Below are 25,996 nucleotides of genomic sequence, written 5' to 3' on the forward strand. Positions count from 1 at the left end.
CCACAGTCGCATCCAGATTTTTGTTCTTTAGATAATACAGCTTTGAGTTTCAGGTTAATAACAAAAGTAATTTCAAGGTATTTTTGTTACTCATTAGTTGCCATATTCATATCCAATCTGATCAATAGCAAGATTGTAATACATTATTAATGCAGAAACAGCAACATTGAAAAATACATGAAAGTTTATGAAAAATTAAATATTTCAACTAAAATATTTCAAATTCTTCCTTAAACAGAGTAACTGAGTTCAGCCACTCCCTCTAAACCAGTAGATAATATACTCACTGTACACATAAAATGATGCATGTAATAACACTCTATTATTATACTGTGTTTATGCATGTCTACACTAGGAAGGCAGCATGTTTCCTTGAGGCAGCAATGGTCTATTAAAGCTAAACTTATACTGCTTACAAGAATTATGTTGCTGAGCCAAGATTATATCTTCTACTGCAAAGACAAAAAAATTTAAAGTTCCACTTGTTTATACATTAAGTATTGTTATTGCACATACAACATTATCAAATGAAAATATTTCAACATATGAATTTAGCATAACATGATATTATTACTTTTCTTGTTAGTTTAGAGGCTAGATGCTCAGAAAGCATAACAATTTTGGGACCTACCCATACTTTAAAGTGGAAGTCAAAGACTGACATGGCTTGGCAGTAAGAAAACTAACATTGATGATAACTTCCCTGCTAAATAGCAAATGCTCTGTTTTGCTGGTTTTCTTCTCATTCCTCCGTCTTTCTGCTTTCTATCTATCATTCATTCAGAAACATTAAGACGACAAGCTAATACATTAGACAGAGCAGTGTTAATGGGTCAACAGCTTCACGAAGTGAAGGTTTTGGACAGAGAATAAAAAGAGGGAGCTTTGATAAGGCAGTCAGCCAGGTTGTAGACTCTGGCTGGTTAACATTCCTTGCTGATTTAACAGTGGTAATTCCCAAGATAGGCATTGCTTCTGATGTAGGACTACCAAAGCACTTGAATTTAAATGTTTCCCTGTAAAATTTAAGCACTTGGTCAAGTGCATAAATCTCTATCAAGAGACTGCATGCACCCTTTCAATATTGAGTACTATTCAGTTAGCCAAAAGACTAAGTGAGATTAAGTCTCTGCCAAAACTAGTTCTTAACCACTCAATTAAATCTGACATGCTTTAAGAGACAAAAGGTGTTTAATCAGTTGTTACGGGTTTTTCTGACAGCTTGAGCATATGTAGTCTGCTCTGTTCTTACAGAAGTCAATACCAAAAACTTAGGCAATGTTGCTTCAAGTCCATGAAATGCAACAAGACATACTCCTGTTTTCTGGACTGGATACACACTGGTGCCAAAAACAAATACGAAGCTTCAGATAATAGAAAAAAATAAAGTTGTATGGGGATGAGCAAGACTATCATTAGCCTATGAAACGTAGGCAGACTTCTTACAACTACAGACTCTTCCCCTCAATTTTAACTTTATACAACAAAAAAAATAAAGGTAAAATCCCACCTGGAAAGAGTCTTAAGTGACTCACTACTGCTAAAAGGGGCTACCCAGCATCCCCCTTTCCATCCTGCTGTCAGCTTCACATTCCTGTCAGAGCTGATGTTTCTGACCTTCTCTAGATCACTTCCACTTCACTAAAAAGATCAGGAAGCCAACCTCAAGAGAAAACTCTGGGGTTTTTTTCCCCTATTTTGGTGAACTGAGGCAGCTCAGAAATGGGTCTTATAACTCAGAGCTGTGGCAAGATGTAGGGGAGGAACCACATGGCCTGGAGCAAGTGGGAGATGGGGTTAAGAGCTAGAATAGAGTTAAAGAAAGCAAGAAACAATGAGGCAAGTGTTTTCCTTTTGATGGCAGGAAACTACTGGGTCAACTGCACTGCCCCAGAGACCTTACATATCATGTTTTCAGACATGTTTTCCTTAAATATTAGAAACCCAAAATAACCATCTCAATTCTCATTAATTGAAAAACTGAAGTAACTTTGAAAATCTTAGCAAACAAGCAATATTCTGTTTCTTTCAAGCTGTAGATATAACTCAGATAATGCAACCAACTACAATTCACATGCAGAACTGCCTCCCTTTGCATCAAACGAATTGCATTATAATGGAATGAGTGTGATACTTGAACATTGCACATACAAAAGAAAAAGATAGCTAAGTCTAAATTAAGATGTTGGCTATGAAGTTTCCAATAGGACCTTGACATGACTGTTGACCTGCTCATGACATGATCACACCAGTAAGGATTTGGAATTCTATTAGTATTACCAGAGGAAAAAAGTCAAGGAGTCATCAGGAAAACAAATCTATATCTGCTACTCCATCAGCCAATTACTGTTGTTAAAGTGGAATTAGATGGGTATTGACAATGCGAAGGGGATAAGGATTAAGCAGATGACAGTATACAGCTAGCATTGCTGTTCTGTTTTTTTTTTTCCCCTAAAGGAAGCCTGAAAAAAAACTCAGATGGGAAAAGAATATACTATACAGAATACAGTGTTATAACTGATCGTGTCCTGAAGTAGCAGTTATATACATTAGTCTTCCAGCCAATTACAAAACCAGGCCAAAAACTAGAGAGCATTGAAGTGGAGCCCAACTATGGCAAGAGTATATGACATTAACTTGACAACTCACTTCAGCCTCAGTTATCTGAATGCCAGGAAGTAATGCAATTAAATTACGTTTGAGGTATTTTTCTTAGTTCTTGAGAACTACTTTTATGTAATAAATAAAGCCATAAAAATTTCTGTTAAATGTAGCAGTCCTCACAAAGTCAGTGGACTGTTGACATTTAAGTTAGCTTCATAGCCTATTGGTAAGTCTTTTTAAATACTACAGGTAAATTGAAAAAGGGCAGACCTGGAATTCTTACTGATAATTTTGACTGATACAGTTATCAGGCTGCAACCTGGCTTTACAACCAGCTACAATCGTCATTAATTTCTTTTTAAACACAGACTCAACATGTAAAGAGTTTATTTCCACATGGAACAATAACATACAAAAACGTAGCAAATGATTTCCTCCCGTAGTCTAGATTCATAGGCATACAACTTGCTTTGTATAAGATAACGGTCATAAGTGAATCAGAGTAGATGAAGCTAATAATGAAGCTGTGATGAAGTAATATAAATTTGTTTGTACTTCTTACCAAGGATGCTAATACTACTGACAAATATGGCAGATCTGCTGGACAGATTGTGTCAAATTCTGTTTTGAATCATACACTTACGATCTCCTCAATACCATTTTAAAATAAGAAAAATAATCTGTTTTCAGCAAAATTATTAAATTAGTGCAGAAATACACAGCTATAACATGGGGTTTTCTTCCAAGACCAGCAGTACTGAACCATGAACTCTGTCTCTATGCAAATCAAAGGAAGAAACTTATCATATTCAAGCAACTTGGTAGCAGTGTACTATTCAGTTTGCTTCTTTGGTCCAAACAAAACATTAAGGATAGCAGGTGACATAATACCATGTAAGAGGAAATTAGAAGGAATGAAACTGCTGAATTTCCAGAAATGAGAATTCCAAGTGAGGGATAAAAAAGATAGTAAGAACATGAATGTGCAATAATTATTTCTTTTTATTTAATTCTTATTAGTGCTGATAGATATAAGTGTACTTCGCATACAGTCCAAATTCAAAGAACTAGTATACTACCTTTACTGTTCCATGCTTCACTTGACTAAACCTAGCAGAGATCCAATTCTTATTCTGGGCTACCAGAATGCACATGTCTGCTTCCTCCTTGACCCATCATTCTTGGAACTCAAGGGACCTGGCCTTCTTGAAAATTTGCCAAGAAAATTCTTGGCATTATCTTTTATCAGTGCCTTTGGGAAATTTAACCTTAGACACTAATAAAATAGGAAAACACAACATGTTTTTAGAATATTTAGACAAAAGTTAGACTTAGAGGTCACTGCAGCCGTAGATCTAGCCACATAACAAAAACCCAGTATGGCTTCTATTAGTAAAAAAGCTTCATGTATAATGAACTGAAATATAAATAACACTGTCTAAAATAATTAAGGATAACAGAGGATACTAATTACTAAATGTAACTGAACTGGCCAGCAAATCAATAAAATCAGTATTTCTGAAGTTTCTATTCTAACTATCTCTACCTGTTCATCATGCATTCTGGACAGAGATAAAGGAAACTGGAAACAAAAGAAGCAACTCCACCTGGCTTCTTATGGTTTTGCACATGACACTTCACTGACTTTGAGGTCTAATGAAGGCACAAACTCTGATCAAATGTTGAAGCATTTGTAAGATTACTCCCACATGGGTTTCTCTGAGTTTATGTTGCAAGCCTTTCCTCAATAGAGTTAATAAATTTAGGTTTGTCATCTCAGCCTGGCTACTTCTTTTTAAGAAACTTAAGATATTTACTAATCATTTACATCTGAATGACTATCAGATTTCAGCAGACTGTCAAATTAACTAGGAATTTCTGAAGATATTGTAATGAAGCAGGAAAGAATGGAAAAATTATGATAGTTCACTTCCACAGAAAACCCAGTTTTAAAAAAAGCAAGACGAAATTGGCTTTCCACCAGGGAATGACAACGGATAACAGACCACCCCACCCCACCCCCCTTTCTCCCTAACAAAACAGATTTATTATACTGGAAAATATAGATGTACCAACACCACAGTATATACCTTAACTAGAATTGTATAACCTCTTTTGTAATGTATTTCAATTAATTATCGTAAAAGAAGTCTAAGAGAAGATAACTAGAAGTTCAATTAAAGTGTTGTGGAGAGACGAAGAAAGCTGTTGACTTTTTTTTTTCAAAGTTACATTGTCTCTACAGATATGAAGCAGTTCTGATATAAGTAATTTTTCTTGCCTGTGTACAGAGCAAATTCCACAGACCTCACAGCATGCTTAGATCTTCTAGTGCTATGAGGCTCTGGCAACCACTAACAACTTATCCCTGAACAGAGACTACATACACAATTTCCAGAAGTTTCTCCACAACTCTGCTGACAAACATCACTCAAATGAAGATTTTCAATGGTCAATGAAAATGTTTCTACAATTTTTTCTTTTATTCCCTCTGATAAAACACTATTTCCATTTAAACAAAGTAGCTGCTACCACAACCTGTTCTTTCAACTTGCTGCAAGTATTCAGATTAAAAATCAGTAGTGTGTTCAAATACATATTTGTTTTTAAATCTAAGTAACATGCACGCTTAATACCAATAGTTACACACTAGCCAGACCACATTAGTAGGGAATTTTGAACTTAAGAGTGAAGATGACTGCCAGTTTCTTTTTCAGCAGGGCAAACACCTTACCTGTATCCATCACTACCAAAGAGAATCTCTTTGTGACTGTCTAGAGTTTAAGCAACTGGAATGGCAGCATTTAAAAACACCACCACAGCTTTTAGGTAACTGGTCAGTCCCCAGGTAGAGCTACCTGGCATTTGGAAGGATTTATATGAACTTAATAAGCATGATTTAAGTCTATATTTACAGACAAAAAAGGCTCAAATCCACAATATTTTCTTGATCTGCGCCAGGCTGATGTTCCACTAGCAAATGTTATGCCCAGTTTTATCTCAGCTGCTCTTCAGATCAGCAATCAGCAGAATAGGTTGAACAGATAGAGATATGGACAAAGAAGTTTTAACAAAGTAAGTTACAGGATGCCCCTGTAGTCCATGAACTACTACACACTTGTTAATTTGCTTACTTACGACAGATGAAGTAGTTTAAGCTTCAGGTGCAAGAGAACAGAAAAGACAGAGAAACCATAAGACTATTTGCATCGGTAACTCTTGTACACATATTGTAAAAACAAGTGACCATTGCACAAGCAGCTGGCTGATAACAAGAAGTGGACAAAAGGGAATTATATTGCTATCTCAGAAAAAACAGGATAGAACTGTACCATTTTACTCAAGAGCACTTACAGTAAATGCAGTCATTCTGAGAATTCATTAGTATTACACTACTATTAATCTAAGAGCTCTGAAGCCCGTTTTAACACTTTTTAGGTATTAAAAAAACCCCAAACCTTAGGTAGGATTTTCATATTTAAGCACTTGTTAGGAATTAAAAACTTAAAGAAAACTTAAGAAAGGTCACATTTGAATGACTGCAACTTCGTATGAATTCACGGTGCAACTAGCTGCATCTTTTCTCACGTAGGGGGCATTAAAAATACCTATAACAGTGATTCAGAATAAAGGGCAAAAGAGCAAGAACACACAAACAAGAGACATGCAGAAATATAAACTTAAACCAAGCCACTAAATGTAACCTGCCTTGCCAGATCTTTTTTAACTTATTGGAAAAATTGCTCTACTTAATATTGACAAAGAGATGTATAAATCAATACATTTGGAACAAGCGATATATTTTAATTTAAAAATGTTCAAACTGCAGCAGTAAGTCTATGCACTTAGCACATACAAATCACAGGGGTGTGCTTGTTGGGTATTTTTGATGAGATAAGACAAGATGGTATGCAGAGCTCAGATGCAAGTAACAACAAAAAATAACCTTTTTGAAAAATATACTAGCTAAAAATTGGAACATGTTGAAATGAACCCTATTGCCATTGGCTTGAATTTACCTAACGAAGTCGAAGAAAGGACAATACGGAAAAATTATCAAAACTCTCAGTGTTTTTCTGTTTTGCAATCTCCTCCACCTACTTGCTACTGTTACGAAGTTCAGACCCAGGCAGTTTTCAGTACAACAAATGTCAGCAGGAGAAAAGAGTTACAAAGCAGCTCTAAAAGTCTCAAAAGTAAAGACTCCTTTCTTTCTTATGGTATAATACTGCCCCCACACATTCTCCCCATGCTACTTTAAAACTACCTTGCCACCTTTCCTAGTTTCAGTCTTAGAAGTAGTAACTTTAAGAACCTTCCAGTAAAAACACACAAACCTAAAATCTGTTATCTCAATTTCATATTTTAACATGGACTAAAGTATGCCATACAGAGAAAAAAAGGGGTTTTTAATTGAAAAAAACTACTATGGTAAAATTAAAGTCTCTTTTTAAGTCAGCAAAATATACTCTTAGCAAATCCAGAAATAGAAGCTTGGTAGGAAATCATTAATAAAAGTGGATGAGGAAGGAATCTATTAGCTATGTATTGAAAGAGTAATTATTTGGGGAGGAGCAGCAGGCAAGCTGGGACAGTCTTAAAAGGGTCTGAAGTTAAAGAAGTGTTACTTAATATATTCCATAAAAATTATTTATGAGTCTCACTTTGTGTTCTTCATCGCTAAACGGTAATTGTGATAAAGGGAGATAAACCATTCTTAAAGAAAAAACTGTAGAGATTATTTCAGCAATGAAATTATTAGTTTTACATTTACAAAGTTATAATTGCTTATTTTAGAAACAATGATGTCACCTTCATTACATACCACTTGTATAGACTAAAAGTTTTCTTGGCAGCGCTACTGCTTTTCTTTGTTTGCCCTATTTGCTATACCCTAGCATACAACCAAAGTTTCTGCTGTTTCTGCAAATGAATTCATCAAGTTTGTAATAATTTGAAATTAGACTACAACTTTGATCATAACAAGTTAGTGCTAATAAGGCCAACTGTTCATTCACCATGATGCTATGCTAAATTTGTGATGAATGCTACAAGACTTATTTTACTTGTAAGTGCAGTAAGAGAACATGAAAACCCAGAGTCAATACTAAATAATTCAAAATGGATTTCAGCAATTGGTATCTTACACAGAGTGAGAAAACATTCTTTTCTCTTTCTCTCCATTTCCTGTAAATGCTGACCAGTAATGTGCTCATTTCTAAGAGCTAACACCTATCTGAAGCTAAAACCAAAATATATAAAATCATAAATGGCTCCTGAAAAATGTTTATGGATAATAAAATAAAAAGGTGTTTTTAAGAATCACCTCTAAACTCCACGGGAATATGCAAACCCCAAAATATACTATTATAGTTATCAAGTGTTAGCATTTCAGATTGCCGTAACTGCCCGGCAAGCTGACCTGGTATCCTTTAACATGACAGCAAGAAGTGTATTTAACATATCACAATTGTTCTTTAAAAAGGTTGCTTATGTGACATCTTAGGTCACAGAGGATTAAATAATTAGGAAAGAACATTTATATTCTTGCCATTAGAAGTGAAAAATATCAGAAGTATGTTGAAAGCAACTGTACCGCCTCCCTGATTATTTGGGTTCTGTCCTCAAAACCAGCTTTCTCTCAGCCTACACGCCCATCTCCTAACAAAGTTTTTGCTGTACTTTGTGTAGTGGAAAAAACCCGACCTTTCCTGGTAAGATGCCAAGGATTTTTAATCAAAATCTTAAGAATTTTCCTCTCTGAACAGAAGAGGGTTGCTGGTTACAATACTCCATCCCTTGCAATCCATATAAATTCCTACTGCTGGGATGACTGTCAAATTGGTATCTGGAAGCCCAGATCGCATAATGCTCCTAAGCAGCTATGACGTCGTGTTCGGTGGGTGCAGACTGATGCATTGCCAAGCAATGTCTGTTGTTGCTTTTCACTCTCTGCTACTACTACTTTTTAATGGCAATCTGTACTCAGCTTTATCACAGCAAGCCTAATGCAAATAGGTTTAATGAAATTACTACCAAAACCAGTACAAACAATACTGGGAAGGAAGCAAATTACAATTGTAAAAAATATTGACAAAAAGACCCAGAAAACCAACACCATGAAAATGTTGAAGAAAAAACGACACCAAGAGAAAACACCATGAAATGTTTGTGGGAAATAAGAGTCCAGGAAATAATATATACAACAGTATGGCAGGTGGCCTTTCCTCTGTTTCTTCTTCCAGACCTGACTCTGCAGTGATACTAAGTTGTAGTCCAATGTAGGACTGACGCAACACAGAAGGGGTTTCTGTCTTTGACTTTTTTTTGTCTTAAACAAGACAATTAAGCAACATATTTTTAGCTCATATTTGGACAACACAGAACTCAACATTCTTACCAGATATACGGAGCTTAGTGGTCTGGGGTCACATAATGTACGCCTACTTGCAATGGGTTACATGATAGGAAATAAAGCATGATGGAGGCTGCTGCCAGCGAGATGGTACTTTAGGCAGTGCCTCTCCAAACATTTGCCTCTGCTAACATGCATATGTTCACTGAGCCCAAAGGAACACTACCCAGATTCTCTGTGGTTTCTGGAATTCATACTTGGAAATCAGGTAGAGAGAGGCTTAACTGACCAAGTCTGACAATTCAGACAGAATGCCAGGGACAGGAAGAAAGCACAGCACCTCGCTAGAAACGCAGGCGATACTGACACCACAGCACAAAGTATCAGACTCCTAGAAATGAAAGCCTCAAACACTAAGATTTGACATGGCTGTTCTCCACTGCTTTACAAGAGAAATATTTCATTATTTTAATTGGTTTTAAGAAATCTAAATAACACTAATTGCATAAAATAAGCACAGAGAAACACTATGCATTTGTTTTTGGCAACACAGACTCTATCATCTGAGTGACACATCAGCAAGAACAACCTTTCCTTTTACTATACACCCATTTTAAAATTCCTTTATTTAATAAATATGCATCTTTCTGCTACATGCTCTACATCAAAGATCTTCCCTTGCTCTTCTCAAAGCCCATGCACTATAAACCCTATTCTGCGTCACCGATTTTAAATTTAATCTATAAAGTCATTTTACATATACTACAAATAACAATACATGCCCTAGTTTGAATATTAAAGTTGTAACTCAATTTCAAGGTTCTTCTGACAGTATTCCAGTATCACTCTTCTCTCCAAGATGCTACCTGAGTAATTTTCAGTAAATTCAAACCACCACAAATCAATAGCTTAAAAGCAGATGTATTGCATAAACAACTTCACTAGCGCTTATTGCTGTCCATTCAAACATTACTGGGAAGCTGGTCCTAGAGTATAATAATAGAAGTTAAGAATACAGTTAAAATTAATAAAAAAGTTACATGATTCCATGTTCATAATCCATACCCTACACACATTCTTTACAACTTGCCATGTATTTTCTTCTGCATTCTGATCAAATGGAAGGGAGGGTATTATTAGCAGTTAGACAGAAGGATAAGAAAACCCACAGACATGTGAATCCAGATTTACAGAGTGTAAACTCTACTCAAGTCTCTGTTCTTTATATTTTATTAGCTTTAATTGTTCAGAGATACCTAACTAATAGAGAATATGAAGCTCTGACTGGATGAAACTTAGCCTCTGTGAATCTGGATTACAGTCTCAAAAGAAACTTACTCTTTCCTCTGTAAAGAATGAGTTTGTATCAATATAGCCACTGCTGGAAAATTATATAATGTACAATCACACGAGGTATAGTGAGCATATTTACTGAAACTATAGAGCTTTCTACACTGAAGAGAAATCATAGCTTTTTGAAAAGCTAACCGCTACACTTGGATATTTATTTGCTTTCTCCTTTTTAGGAAGTAAACTGGTACCATAGAAGCAATTTGCATTGCCTTCTTAAAGTATGATTAGTATTAGTATATGTATATTACATATTGGTGTTATCCAGGCACATGAGATTTTGTACCAGTTACATACATGGTTTTCAGTTTTAATTTTAGCTTCTCCAAGGCATTTCACTGAAGCAAACAGTTTGTGTAAGTAACCTTAGCGACAGATTAATAACCTCCCCCCAACCCACTTTTGAACATAACTTTTCCCCCTTTCAATTTTCTCAAGTTTCTCTTTGTACTGCTGTAAACATCTACATACACCAAAGCAAACAAAGGCTACCTACCCCGTACTGGGCAGAGCTGGCAGGGTTTTAGCAGCTGGATGGGGGCTGCAGAAATGACCTGTGTAGGAGATCAGGGACTGCTCTGTGCCAGTATTGGTACCAGCTGGCTCTGTGATGAACAAAACAGAATCACCAGGCACCAAAATGGAACCAGGGGAGTCCCTGGCACCTATGCAAAAGAATATTTATGGGATGCAAATACCAGGAGACACACACAGGAAGATGGAGAAGGAAGATGCCAGAGGAGGATGAATGCTAAACACAGGAGATGCAAAAGCTGATAATGGGACAAGAGAGATGCATGAATAGCCATAAGTGAGAAACAAGACAGACTGGCAGGGCAGACAGTACAGCAGGAGAACTGCTGAAGCAAATGAGCCACCAGAGCAAGGACTGGAGACAAAACTGAGGAGAAGGTATGACTCCAAAGGGACTGCACGTGGTGGGGCAACCCGTGCCAGAGCAACTTGGTGAGAAAAAAGGAGCACCGAAAGAACAGGAAGTGCAACACACTGACTCCCATCTCCTGTGCCTCCCATCATCCCACTGAAAGGGCTGAGCGTGATGTGCAGCGAGGGGACTGGAGACCAAGAAATGGGGAAGAGAGGTGTCTGGAGGGAAGGTGAAGTAGGCTTGTCTAAGTATTTTATTGTCTGTATTTTTCAACACCAGGGTCAGTAAGCAAAATGTTGTTAAATGGCAATAAATTAACTGATCAACATTCCCTGACTTGAACCTGTGTTTTGGCCCATGCCACACCCCTAAGCAGGAAAGCAGCCAGCCTTAAAAACCGATAGGTAAGTTTATCCTGGGACTGTAGTACTCAGTAAATATACACATATACTTAGAACTATTTCCTTTATGCTAATCCAGAGCTTTCTTCCTGTAAAGAAAGTTTACTATTATATTGTTTTTTCCATAAAAGTAATTGTTCTACTTGTGCGTCCACAAAATAATTTTTTAGCTTGGTTTTCTGAGAAAAAGGAGACCTGCATAATCATCTGCAACTTTTGACCTCCTACCACTCCCTCACTAGCTTTTAAGCCCATTAGCAAATTTCAGCTGGCTTTAAAAGGAGAGGTGTCTAAAAATAAGTTTGCATTTGTGACACTGAATGGGCAGAGACACCCAAATCAGCACCCTCACTCTGGGGAGAAATCAGCACGAATTCAGCCAGCTCATGAATGGAGCCTGGAACAATTCACATCATATACTGCCCCTTTTAAAATTGGCAGTTAGGAGTTATGAGGATGGTGTGCACGTATGCAGGTTTAAAGAGATATGAAAAGGGAACTGTGGGTATCATTGGGAACAAAGAAAAGACTGGAGTGAGAAAAAAAGGCAAGGGGGAGCTAAGGTTACTGTGACTGAGGGATTTTGTAAAGTGGCAGTAGAAAGAAATCCTTAAGACACTAGAGTTCTTTGTGATGGTCAAGAAGAATTTTATTTGCTAACTGCATTTTATATATTGTCAACATGCAAACAGGCATTTTTTTTTTAAACCTTCAACCTGTTGAAAATGGATGTTCAGTCTACTGTGTGAAATCTAATACAGTAAACATATGTACTTTGCTATCTAAAAGTCTTAGAAGTAGCATGAATTTTTCCAGTCCACAAAACCAAGTCAGTGCTTGCCAACATAAACAAAAATACATACGGAATCCAGAGGTGTCCACAGCCAGGAAAGCACACCAGTTGATTAATACCTGGCCAGAACATCCCTTGGCAAGAGAAAACACACAGAGGTATAATTCATAGTTCTTAGGTCAACCTGCTTCACTTGGAAGTGGTTAAACAAATTAAAACAAAGCACCTGGCAAAACACTGGGACAATCTCAACAGGGTTCTCCACAATCTGAACCCTCCACAACCTACCGTCCTGCTACATGTGACAAAAACTCATGGTAACACCTGCCAAAAGAAAACTGCCTATCTAACCTCATTTGTTTGACAGCTTTCAAACCAGCCATTGCTGCACAGTAGGTGAGGTCCTACCAAACTCTCAGGAGATCCTTGGCCAGGTGCAATTGGCACTAAGGGAATTAATGAAATTCCAGTTCTGAATTATCATTCTTGCAAGAGAAGACTTAAAGTGCCTGGGGTTTTGCCAGCCTTCTCCAAACTGCTCTTCAGAGACAAGTTCTTAAGTGTATAGGTGCTGCTGCTCAAAATAATAAGCAATACTTTTTTTGTCAGGCCACACAATGTCTAGATGATACTAAACAACATTGGACATGCAGATCTAAAGGACTGATCTATACAAAGCACACAGCCTCAGAAACTTTAAGAATAATGTGCAAACACAGACAAAAACAACCAGCTTCCTCAGAACACTCAGAGTCAGAAGATGTGGGTTAAGGAAAGCACACAAAGCTTTAAAAAGTCTGCTCAGAGAATTTGTGCCAGGCATTTTGCCAAAGGATAGATCATTAATGGTTTCAATGATCTCCCCTCGGAGAGGGGGCTGCCAAGACAAATCCTCTTAGTTATACTAGAAAGGTTAAGTGAGGTCAAAAAGTCCCACCTCTCCCCAGCTGTGGGCACTTCACCAGTTTGATAATTTTGATAAAGAAATAAATGAATGCTTTAGGTGTTTACGTTTAATTAGTCTGATGCCAGCAGAGTTTCTAATAACCAGTATTATACTTGAGTTTGTGTCTGCTTTGATTAGCTCTCTTAACAGCCCAGCAGCTCTGACACCCTACTGGAATAATCTATTTTGCGCAAGTCAAGGCCATTTGAGACCTCTGGGCTATGTGTACACTGACAGTGTGGCTGGCCACTTGCAGCTCCTCCAGCAAGACCGCAAAATAAAGGGGACACCAGATGTACCTGAATCTCCAGGCAGTCTTCTGTCTCCCTTTAGGTTAAGGTAGACAAGACAGCCTGTTTGTTTTCTTCTGAAGGTGTAAGAAATAGCTGTGCTTGGAAACACACTTTGAAAGCCACAGACAGCATAGTGGACAATACCTCAAGGGTATTACTTATCTTCCAAAGCAAAGTGTCTAAACCTTCACCTGTTCCCTAAACATCTCTATGCAAAGGAGACAAGACAATCTCCTTTCAAGAATAACACTTCTACAGTTGATCTTCATAGCAACAAAGGCATAACTGAAAATTGAATGGTATCATTATAATAGTTAGTATCCTATCAAAATAGTTAGCCACAATAAGTACAGAGAGCTACTGATTCAAACACATTCTTCACAGCGCAATGTTCCCAGTTCAATTATTTTAAGCCTCTTTGCCCTACTAATTTAATGGAAGAACTGTAGAAGAAACACATCCAAAAGAAATCCAGAATTTATGGGCATAAACCCCAACATTAACTGAAAGGTCACCATTTCCTCTCAAAGAACCAGTAACAAACAGTACATCAAGAGTCTGCAATAATCTTGGATAATTTTGGTAGCAACTCTCTTTGAAATTAAAGTATCTTCTACTCTCATTATCACTACATGGTAAACTGGCAGACTACAGATATAATGGATGCTATCTAACAAAATAGCAGTTTCATATTATTAATGTAGCATTAAAACACTACTAAATGATTAAGGACCTACTTCTCCAAGGTCCCACAACCTCTCAACACATCATCACAACTAAAAGCAGGCAGTCTTATTGAAGCTTTCCATGTTCATGAGGCGTTTCAGGTCTGCTGCGCTCTAAGACTGCTCAACAGCTCTGACCATACCACCCACAGCAGTAACTCCCCTGAAATAAGCCGAGCACGTACAAATCTCCCTCCACAGGAAAAAAGGAAAAAAGCAAAATAATCTCCCTGACCAAAACCCTGGAAAAAATAACCAAGCATATTGCTTTTTTATAAAGTACCTTTCCCTGCCCCATAACATCTAAAAGAAAGAGAATACTGTAATGGAACATCTGGACAACCACTACAGTTTGCTACTAACAGGTTGTATTGACTTTGCTTATGTTTTTTCATTTTGTGTTGCTTCACTGTTCGCACCTCTCAACATGCTCCCTATAGGACAGTTTTCTACTTTTGGACACATTTGGACTGAAGAGACATGAGAATTCTCTTCCATGCAACACATGCACTTTCTGAAATTAATAAATCATCACGGCAAACGGTAAAGTCTGAGGAAGGGTAGTACAACAGAAACTTATATTTTGAAGTTAGAAAGATTTGTTAAGGCAAATGTTAAGTTAAACTAATCAAGTTTTTTTTCAAATGTGACAATTGTTACTTTTCTGAGCTCATTTACAGCCTTGCATCAGTTTGGTCCACTAAATACTCATTATACCAACCATGCTTACTGATGCTTTGCTATCTTCTTTCCTCTTACGCACTTCTTCCAAGCGTGGAAGAATGTGGTAAAAATAGAGTTACTTTTTCTACGGATCTTGCCTCCTCAGGCTGTTCGTTGTAAATGCTCCTTTCAAAAGGAAATTTCTGGATCTTGCCAATTATTAGTACCAGTTAGGTGGTCTCCACTGCCCCATGACAGTGACAACTACATATCTAAAGAAATCAAAACAGACAGATTTATAACAATTTGCTGAAGGACAAAATGAACATACACGATACCTCTGTTCGGTTCTTCCTCTAATTCTACAGTAACTTGCTCTGCCTTTCTCATGTAGGCTGTAGTCGGACAGAGTACATACCTCAGAATAAGAGTCTTAAGGGCACTCTGGACAGATTCATACAATTACTGGACACAGCTTTGTTGCAAATTTTTCTGACTATTTTTGTAACACACTGTTATAACTGAAAATAGAGTAGTACTGGATAGTATTGGTTTGGGCATTTTAAAGAGGCAATCTTTACCCGACTTACTTTTGAAGAATTTTCCTAATACATGCATTATGACCTATGTACTCCTTAATAAGTACTCTTGAGTATTAGATTTGTATTTGTATACAGAGTAAGGCTTAACAAACGTGTAATAATCATACTTCCATATAAAAACAAGAAATTTGAGACATGAACATATTGACACTATTTTTAGATGAGCAGGTAAGACCTGCAATTAAAGCCTGATCTTTGCCTAAGAAAACATCTGTTTTCTTCACTGTGTAATTAGTAAAATTAATGAATTCCAATCCATCCACACAAATTATTTTTTTAACTCTGAAATCAATCACTTTAAAGCCCACGATGCTTTCAGCTACACAAATTTACCAGTGAAGCGATACTCTAGATCAGGTTCAAATTATGAATGTAATTTTCTTCATAGTTATGTTTGAAACATTTTCTAACCCTCTCTCTATTCTGCCAACATTGACATTTATAGTATAAACAAAACAGATTTCCGCATTAAGAAATTTGATATGGCTACACACAAGATTAAGTTTCTCATACATAATTCTTGTCAGAAAATTGACTAAAAGATCACATTATTTAACTGGATCAGAACAGGAAATATGCTTATTGGTAGATTTTTAAAAAATTAAGACTATCCCTCTCTGACACATTTTATTATATACAGAGCAGGAAACTGCTGAACAGTGAACACAATTTCACAATGCAGATTAGCAGATCAATCAGAGAAAATGATGAAAAATTTCTTCTACAATCTCTTCTTCTTAAAAAAGTGTTACTTTTAAGCATGTGAAATAGCAGATGACCAAACTTGAAGAGGTTAGCATTGCGTAATTACAGACACCACAAATAATGGGAAACATACAGCATGCTTTAGTGATCTCCAGTACTATCATTGTCTTGCTGCTATAAAGGGACAACAAAAGGAAGCTTCTGTCATACCCTGTATGGTCACAGCTGGATTCTAATTCAAAAGGGCAATTCTGATCGTCCGTACTAAAAATCTTTGGCCAAAACCTATGTATCTGCTCATTTGCTATAACTGTTTCAATCTTCCTCTTTGAATCAGTGAGATGCGCAGGAAGAAACCAGCTAACAATCTCATAAGTACTTGTTTTATGAATCTGGCCCTCAGTCAAGAAGTTACAGTGAAAAATCTTTTAATCACCTTCTGATCAGAATTTACTGGATTGTATCTAAGTTCAAGGGTATTAAAATGTGCAGAGGAGACTATGAAAAAAATGGCTAGGTTATAGATTTTAACTTCTTAACTAGAAAATTGACTCAAAATAGATTTTCTAATTTACAATGAATCAAAAGAAAAAACATTAGACCATAGCAAAAGTGGCACAAATGTATCAAAAAGCAAATGAATAAACATTTGAAAAGATTTATTATTAGAAATTGTAATAAATTTTGGAAAGATGAATCGATTTTAGTTAAAAGGTATAACTGACAATTTATTGGGCGGGAAGATGCATTATTTTCCAATTGTTATCCACCTACAGTAAAACTGATTTGTGTCCTATTGTATTTTATGGAAAAGGAGAGAGCAACTTTCAGTGATTTAGATTAAATGTATTAATCATAACCAGGCACTGTGAACTATATATCTACTATTAAAGAAGATTTTTGACATTTAATTCTGTAGCAATATTTTGGCTCTGTACCACTCTTCCTAAATCCAATTCCTGCTACAGTTGGCAGATTTCTCCCTTTTAATTTTATGGGGCTTAAAGTAGCATTTAACCACCCATGCGGTAAATAATGCAGGATTAGAAATATTTAGTGTTTTGTTTCCCTTTGAAGCATACTAATCCATCAACTCCCAAATATTTTAAAAACATTTTCCACATTCTAGTAATATTTAATATAAGATTCAGTAAAACATCCTTAGTAAATTAAGTTGCTTTCCTGAAACAAACAAAAAAATAACATTAAACCCTAAAGAATATGCATATACATCACTGATACAGGGGAATTAATTTTATAAAGGTATCAGTTTGTGTACAAAAACTTTAATAAATCCTTCAGAGTTCTTAAATACTATATATGATGTGACTGATACATAGTTTATTCTCAATAATCTGACCAAATATAGTTAATTATTCTGTTCTCCTGAACAAAGGATAACAATATATTTTAAAAAATATTATTGCCAACTTAACACTGAAATGCTAGCTTTTATTTATGCAAAAAACCCCCTTATTTTTATGCAGTCACTTCCTATCTTTTAAGTGGTATATTTTGCTGCATGGTAATTTCCAACAGGCAATATTCTTAAAGTTATTCTAGGTACTAGAAATGGTCTGAAATCGCCTTAGATCTACATCAATGATTAGATTCCAGATTTTTAAAAAACTCGAACAAAAAAGAGAGAAAGCTGTATGGCAACAAAATCTCAATCCCCATATGCATGCTTTCTTTTTCAAAGCATAACAGTATAACACAAAATAGGAAAAAGGTTTTTCTGCACTTTGACTATATTCTTTAGACAACAAAAATGCAGTCTACTGTAAACCTACTAAATGTATCTGTTTAGGTCTTTGTAAAAAAAGTCTTCTAGAATTAGGCAACTCAACTGCAGGGTGTCAGGGAGAAGGGGAAAATGGGGCACACTTTATCTAACACTCTTCAGAGTGAATTTTACAAGTGTTTAAAAAAAACAAAAACATTGTAGCAGGACAGTTGCAGAGTTTGCCCATCAGGTAGCAGTAAGGAAATAGACAATTTTCAGTTCTCTGAACTGAGGATGAAGTTTCTCCACTGACCTTTAAAACCATAATCTGCAGCAGTGCTAAGGCAAGGCTGAGAAACAGCAAAATAATAAAGTTTTTGTCATACTTGTGCATGCAGGTTTTAAAATCACCTGTCAAACAAGGGACGATCTAAAGTTAATATAAGAAAGGGAAAAAACAAACCACAAGAAAGACCAGATCTTCAGAAGCAAGTAGGAGGTTGCTGAATCAAATTGCAGCGGACTGAGTAGAACACTTTTTGAACAGTTATCAAAACTGCTGGACTGAAAGGGTTCATGTGATCAGTTACAATGGTTTACGCCTCACTTGGAAAAGAAACTAGAAAAGCAGCTACTGTGTCCTAACTGAAGGGACAATAACTAAAAGGCAGGGACCAACCGTCTCTTGAACCACTCCAGTTTAGTTGGAAGTGCTGATGTCCACAAGCTTTTTCTTGTTGTCCTGTTATTCCAGGATAAAATATGTAATTCAGAAAGTGGACAAATGGTTTAAGTACACACAAAAAAAGATGACTCTGCTTTTGAAGAGATCATCGTAACATTAGATGTAGGGTTTTCCACAACATCAAGAGACCACTAAACACAGCAGCTTCAAATTTTCCTGTGACTCACCTCTAAACCCACACCATTATTAATTTACTGATTACCTTCAGGAAACAACCTTTCCGTTCTAGGATTGCTTATTACCATTTATTTAAAGTTAGCATTGCAGTCTCTAATATTGGATATTTAAGGAAGTATTCACTTCTGCAACTCATTCGAGGATCTCTCAGAAACACATTAAAGCCTACAGTTCTGTAAACAAAAGGCTCTTTTCTGCGTTCAGTCACATGTTTACTTGTTGTAAATGCCATAGGATAACTATTAGAAGAGGCAGTCCCTAAGAAGTTTTGCGTACTTTCTTCCCTCCTCAAAACTACGTTCTCAATATGTACATTTGATTTTCTTATTTCAAGAAACAAAATGGTAGCAAGCATGTCACTTTGCAGTCAGGTTCTAGCAAGTTAGGCTACAACAACGGTGGTTCACCCCGTTTCTTTCTGGTTATTTTTAACAGGTTACAGAACATTTTTTTTTTACATCTGACTAACGCCACAGTAATCAAACTCAGTGGCAGAGGAGTACTTCTTCATTCCTGTATTATATCTCACATTACAAAAGCAGCATGATAATTTTCTTGGGCTGTTCAATTTCAACACAATGCATCATGTGTTTGCTACCTTATTTTCTGTGCTGTATTTTGAAGTTACTTGATATATACATCTCCATGACAAATTGCTGGATAGGACACTGAAGATCCAGTTTAATTCATTATTTTTACAGCTGCCTTTTACTCTGGGCACAAGCTGTAAGAACTCAGACTGTATATAGAAAAAAACCCCAACATTTTAAGAGTTGCAGTTTGTATTTTCACTTTTGTTATAAATGAAACAAAATTATAACATTTTAATTCCAAGTCTTTGCCTTGATGATTTGAAAGATAAGCTGCAAATATATTGATCACTTTTCAGATAAGAATTTTTTTTCATGTGCATTACATATAGCTAGAAAAGAGCTAGAGAACAGAAACAAGTGCATCTGAATATAAATTGTGTAACTCAGTACAAATCTAGAAGGCCACTATTAATAGGCTTAATTTACACTTCTACAGATAGGCAGAGTTCTTCTATTAGATATCTAAACTGCTGCTGTGAAAGTTGTTTTCCCTATGGATGACCCCCATATGAAACTCAACCAAAATAATAGCTGGACTATTTTCAATTTGTTCTGTCTGCCCTCATTCTCCCACACCACCTCTTCTAGGCGAACAGACGAAGTTTCCTATGGAGCAGAAAACCTACTCATGAGTAAGTTATTACAGTTTGAATTCGCAAGAAACTTTTGGCAGTTTAGGAGTTGTACCTGATCTTGTATGTGCTTTCAGTTAAAAAATGCTAAACAGTGTGTTAGCTGAAATTACTGTCATGATTTACTTGACATTTATGATGTTACTACAGCATAACTGAGATGTTGCTCATCAGCTAAGCCATGGTATCAGTGGACGTGTTCCTTGTCTATTACACAAGATTGATCAATTCCTCCCTCAAGTTGAATACAAGGAAACACAACTCCTAACTTGACACTGGATACAAGTTGTCATTGTTTTATAATTCTTCAACACACCACTATTGAGACTTTAAGAAATTTGTAGAAGAGAGATGACCGAGTGAAATTTTTTGCAGAAAAGATAGTAAAACAAGTTACATTTAAAGGCAAATTCTTTTCATTTGGAATTGCAGAATTGTGCTAAAACATAAAACATCAAAAGAACCAATATGGACCTAGGAAGTCAAAACAAGCGAATTCCAAATGTCTGCGAAAGCAGCTTTGCATGCATTCAGACACAAGAAAGGGGGATTTCTTTGTGATAAGGAGCAGAAAACAAGAGGAATAATTATGCTGCCTCACATTTTGAAGTCAGAGGTTTTTAAAATCATTATTATCTGTAAGGAGTGCTGTAAAACTGTATTAAATGTGTTTTCAAGACAGGCAGTAACTAAAGAACAGAAGGGATATCATTATGCTATTTGCCCTGGTTTAAAAGTAAACAGGTGTAATTGTAGATGATTATCATTCGAGTGGTTGGGTTAAGGTGAATTACAAGCAATACTGCTCAGACTAACAGTTCATAGCACTTGTCACCATGAATAAAACACAAAATGCATTTAAAAAAAATAAGCAGCACATTTGGCATTTCTGAGACTAATGCTGGAGGGCAACTATTTCGCTGAAGTAGGATGCTGGTTTTGACACTATACTTGAAGTGAGAGTCCAAGAAAGGAAACTAAGTCACCACATTCACTTTAGCTAGACAGAAGTTAATCTTTGATATTTTAAAGGTATCCTTTCATTATCACAGCAGGTGAAACACACCAAAAAAAACCCATTGTAAGCTCTGTTGCACAGAGTATGTTTCAGTAGTTATACCTATGAGATCTTAATTTTGTTGATAAAGTACAATTGTTACCTCTACAAGCTATTAATTGCCTGATGCAGTTAAACTATTTTTTTCTTGATAGGCATATATCTTATAAAAATGAAACTAGGACACAATTCAAGACTACACACTTCAATTTACTATAAGTGATATAGAAGAAAAGAACGAAACAAACATGCTCACCTTCATCAGTTAGTGCCCATACAACAATTACAAACCAGCTGAAGATTTCTCTGTTTTAATTATGGCAGAGGGGTTTTACACTTAGGTAATGTAACTAATAACAAAACTGACGAACCTGAGATTTGTTGAAATCTAAACATTTGGTACTTGAGTTACCTCTAACTCCTTTTTGGCTATCAAACCTCAGCTTCAAGTAGGACAGAAATGCTGTGGTATTATTTTTGCCTGTTTACTGGTTTGATGACACCAAAATGATCACAGATTTTCATTAGACAGTTACAAGACAGTTACAAAAATCACTGCTGGTTAAAGCAAACGTATGTTGTAAGGCAGACTTTATTAAACTACTCAGATCTCATAAAGGTTAGGTAGAATTCAAAATACTTCGTAACAACGACAACAATACTGACCAAACTGATCTACTAATTCTACCACTCTACCTTGAACAACCACAATATTTAACTGTGCCTTAAGTATGGGTACCACCAGTGACGGGAAATACTGACCTACTATGAAATGTGGTACTGGTATAATTATGATTCTTTTCATGAGCAAGTATGCTAAGCTATTACTAAAGTCACTAAGCAGCTTTTACTCTTCCATCAGGTGCTTACCATGGCAGGTGGAACAAATTATATTAAGCTCACATCAGTATAAGTGAAAGCTTTAGCAAAAATGCACTTGAAAAATAATTTGCAGAAAAAAGAACCTCTTACTATGTAAAATACATAGCAGGTGTAAGAACAGTAAATTCTCCAAAAAATTAGATACATGAAATTAAGAACATCAGATAAATCAACATCATCCCCAATATTTAGATCACATTTTTAAAGCCTACATTGTTTATAATGGGGTTTTGAAGTCTGACAGAAGCTTCCCCCCTTTTGTTCTCTCATAAAATAAAGCTATATTAACCTAAATTCTGAATTCTAGAAGAGTGCCATTTTACTCATTCCTTGGGAAAATTGTAGCATTTTTGCCAATAGTGACTGGAAGAATCAAAGGTGGGGCCTAAACTGCTGTCACAGCAGCACCTCCTCTGCTACTAACCTGAATTTTTCTGTCTGAAAAACCACCTCTGCAGGAAGCACATCAGTGCAGGAAACCATCCAATCCTCGAGGAAGTTTTTCCTTCTACTTTATGTTGTAAAACTAAGGTACTGAGTTAACTGAAGTGAGGATTGAAAGAGCATGAGTTATTCACTACATTTTACATAACCAGATATAAATTTAAGACAATTACAAACAAGGAAAAAATTTTTAAAGAAAATAAAAGGAAAAGCACAGCTTTAAGTAGCTGAAAATCTTTTTGATGACAGGAAATCTTAATAAAACCCCCATTACAAGAAAAACCAAAAGCCCCTACCCACCTAAAACAAAATTTATTTGCAGCTTTAGTTGTGTAAGGTTTCAATATGTCCTAGTCAGACACAGATGCCTAATATTCCTGATCTTGAATGACTGGAAGTCTGGAATCCAACAAGAGTTTAGTTTTCTTATCAGACATCATCTGATACTCCTCACATTTCCAGAGTTTGACGTAGAGACTATTGCTCCAAATGACAAAAGTCATTAACTGAAGAAAATAATTAAAACCCCACAGATAAGTTATTTCACACACCTAGCTGAAACTGAACTGTGTTCTGACTGTATGCAGCACATCCAGTGTAAAAGAATTCTCCATCATCTCAGATGGAGAGATCACAATCACTCAAGAATTCTCAAATCAAATTTGAGAATTGTTGGCTTCCAAAAGTTGCAGAGCATCCACAAAGAGGCTTCTGACCAATACTGTAAAAAACAAACAAAAAACCCTCAAAAATCCACCCAACTTAATCTTTAAAGAGACATTCCTCAAATCTGTAACAAGGTTTCTTATCTAATACCATTTCACTCAGTTGGCAAAATATTTTGACAAGAAAAGAATTCTTGAAAACACCTGGTTGTTTCTTCAGTTAGAAAAAACTTAGAAGCAGAGAAGTTTTATTTGATTTTATATTTTGAAAGCAATTAACAAAAAGCAGGAGTGCTCAATATATATTTTCTACTCACATCAACAGAGTAGCAAGTTATATGACCACAATTTTTTGAGAAAAGCTCTTCTATCTTGGAAGCATCAGGGGACTTGATAGACACACCCAGAAACCTTCAGAGAACAGGTGTCTCAAATGTAGCTTTCAGTCTTTATGTACTTTTTGAATAATTACAGCTATTTATAGTCAAGCTCAATAGTATAGCTATGCAAAAAGAAAAACCAATCCTAGGAGTGCAAGACTTAAAATAGTCTGGTTTTAATATCATGAAATCAAAGACCATGACATAAAGGTGATGGGTGGAAAAAATGGCAGAATTGAGAGAGAGCATCATTTTTATTGGTCATGTTTTCTGCACTTAGCCCATTGAAATCACTTCCCACCTTCCAGACCTGACAGGGAATCCAGGCAGGAAGGGATAATGCAGAAGTCCTGAAACAAAACCCAACAAATGTCTTTCCCTGTCCCAGGGAAAGGAATGGTATCTAGAAACACAAAAGGAACAGCCAAGACAGCAGCACTGATTTTTAAAACCTTCACTTATTTGTAAGGAAGAGTTGTGAATAACATCAAAAATTTTTAGTTACTAAGTAAGTTGGGCAAAACATTTTGAAAGAAACTAAAAAGTAGTCATGCTCTGTTTTCACTATAATTATTAACTCTTGTTTTCTTTAATTAGGGCTTCTGCGATGTCTCCAGGAATCTATCTGAGAGAAAGATGGTGGTCTTAATCATCGAAGGTAAAGAGTTTATCTAGTATTCTACATCACAGAAATGAACCTTCAACATTTCCGATGTATTTAAAGTTAGGTTTCTGATTTTATTCTGCTAAACAAAGTTTCACGTCTAATTTGCTGGAAAGGACAGAGATATAGTACTACACAAAATGACATGCAAGTCTATGAACACATACAGAAAAAAAGACCAGACAAAAAAAAGTGTTCCTTCTAAGAAATCAGCATTTCATTCATTGAACACTACCACTAAGTTGTAGAACTTTTGCCTAACATAAAAGAATGTGGGGGTTGGGAATAGTTGATCAGGTCATATAACTGCAGAATTCAACCAAGCACAGTAAGATTTCATGCAATATGCCTTACTGAAAGAGTACATTAAATACTGCTATAGTATGAAAGTACATATATCATATGTTTCTGATTAGAATTACAAAGTTCCTACCAGCAACTTGACATAGGTGGGATCAAAACTGCAGTATATTAGAAAAGCCACATTTTTATATTTTTCTCAAATAAAGTTCTACAACAAATGATGCTGCCAGAAAACAAAGCAATGAAGAAATGAAATGCCAGCATTATAATTGTATGCCAGAATATATGCCTGACAAACCATTTAATTACAGATTCCATTAAAAAGTGCCTATCTTAAATAAACTGGACAATCCAAAGGATATAACCCACTTGTGATTAATATTTTTTTCACGTTCTTGCTCAGCTTTTTCAGTTGCCATCTATTGGATGACAACTCATGCAACTTGCACATTGGATTAAGCGAGGACTTTCACAGCATTTGCATGCTAGGTTTTTACTTCTCTCTTTCTTGTCCACTGTTGTACAATCATCAGAAAAGTATTTTGACTCGAAGGCAGTATGCTTGATGAAAGACAGACCTGTGAGTTTGTTCAAATTAAGCAACTCATCAATGAAATGTAGGAAGAGCATCTGGACAGAATCTGAGTGCCAGCTGTGGCTACTTCAAACTAGAATTCACTAACTGGTCCATAAAGAGCAGCATTCTTCCTCTGATTCTCAGCTCCCACTGCTTCTAGAAACTGTGGTATGAAAATTACTTACGCTAGCAGCTTCCTTGGTATACAGCAAGTAATAATCATTCTTAGCCTAATGCTTCTCTTACAAGAACATACCCAAACAGCTGGGCACTAAACACTTTTTGATGGAGGATGACAATATATCAAGATATTATCACAACTATTCATTCTGCCTTCCCTAAACCAGTAATCTCTTCAAGGCTTTACTAGCTGTTATAATTGTGAACCTTCAACTAAACCTTTCCAAAAAAGTTTAAACACACATTGGCTGTATGCAAAGGGCTAACTGTATGTTCAGTTACAAACTACATATCCTTAGACTAAATACAATATATTATGTGCACCTTTCAGGTAATATATATCTCAGTAGGAAACTCCATTTTTTACTTTGTTTCCTTTTAAAGTCTGTAAAAGCAGTGATACAGATGCCTCGCTGTTAGAAAAGAAAGAATTAAGTCACACCACAACTCTGTTTCACAAGTTGAGTCTGCAGTGTTCTTTCCTCAGGTTATTAATCTTTCTAAAAGCATTCTTGCTCTTCTTCACCGTTACCATCTAATAACAGTAATTACTTCTTGTTCTGTGTTATCAGATGTCACAGGTATTAAATGACTTTTTTTGTCATTGAATTGGAGTATCTAGAAAAGATTTTCTTCAAGAAGCAA

The 25,996-nt window shown here is 36.0% G+C and overlaps 1 protein-coding gene across 4 annotated transcripts in view; it reads right to left on the reverse strand.

Moving 5' to 3' along the window:
* Positions 1 to 25,996, reverse strand: part of GPATCH2 (G-patch domain containing 2) — a 127,080-nt gene that overhangs the window by 75,611 nt on the left and 25,473 nt on the right. Inside the window, exon 6 of one of the 4 annotated variants that reach the window (XM_064446268.1) lies at positions 23,886 to 25,172. The exons of the other annotated variants lie outside the window; for them this stretch is intronic. Coding sequence (XP_064302338.1) covers positions 25,080 to 25,172 — 93 coding nt within the window. The 3' untranslated portion in view covers positions 23,886 to 25,079. Of the gene's footprint in view, positions 1 to 23,885; positions 25,173 to 25,996 lie in introns of those variants that run through there. 4 annotated transcript variants of the gene reach the window in all.

Source organism: Phalacrocorax carbo, chromosome 3 (genome assembly GCF_963921805.1).
Source record: "Phalacrocorax carbo chromosome 3, bPhaCar2.1, whole genome shotgun sequence".
Taxonomy (NCBI): Eukaryota; Metazoa; Chordata; class Aves; order Suliformes; family Phalacrocoracidae; genus Phalacrocorax; species Phalacrocorax carbo.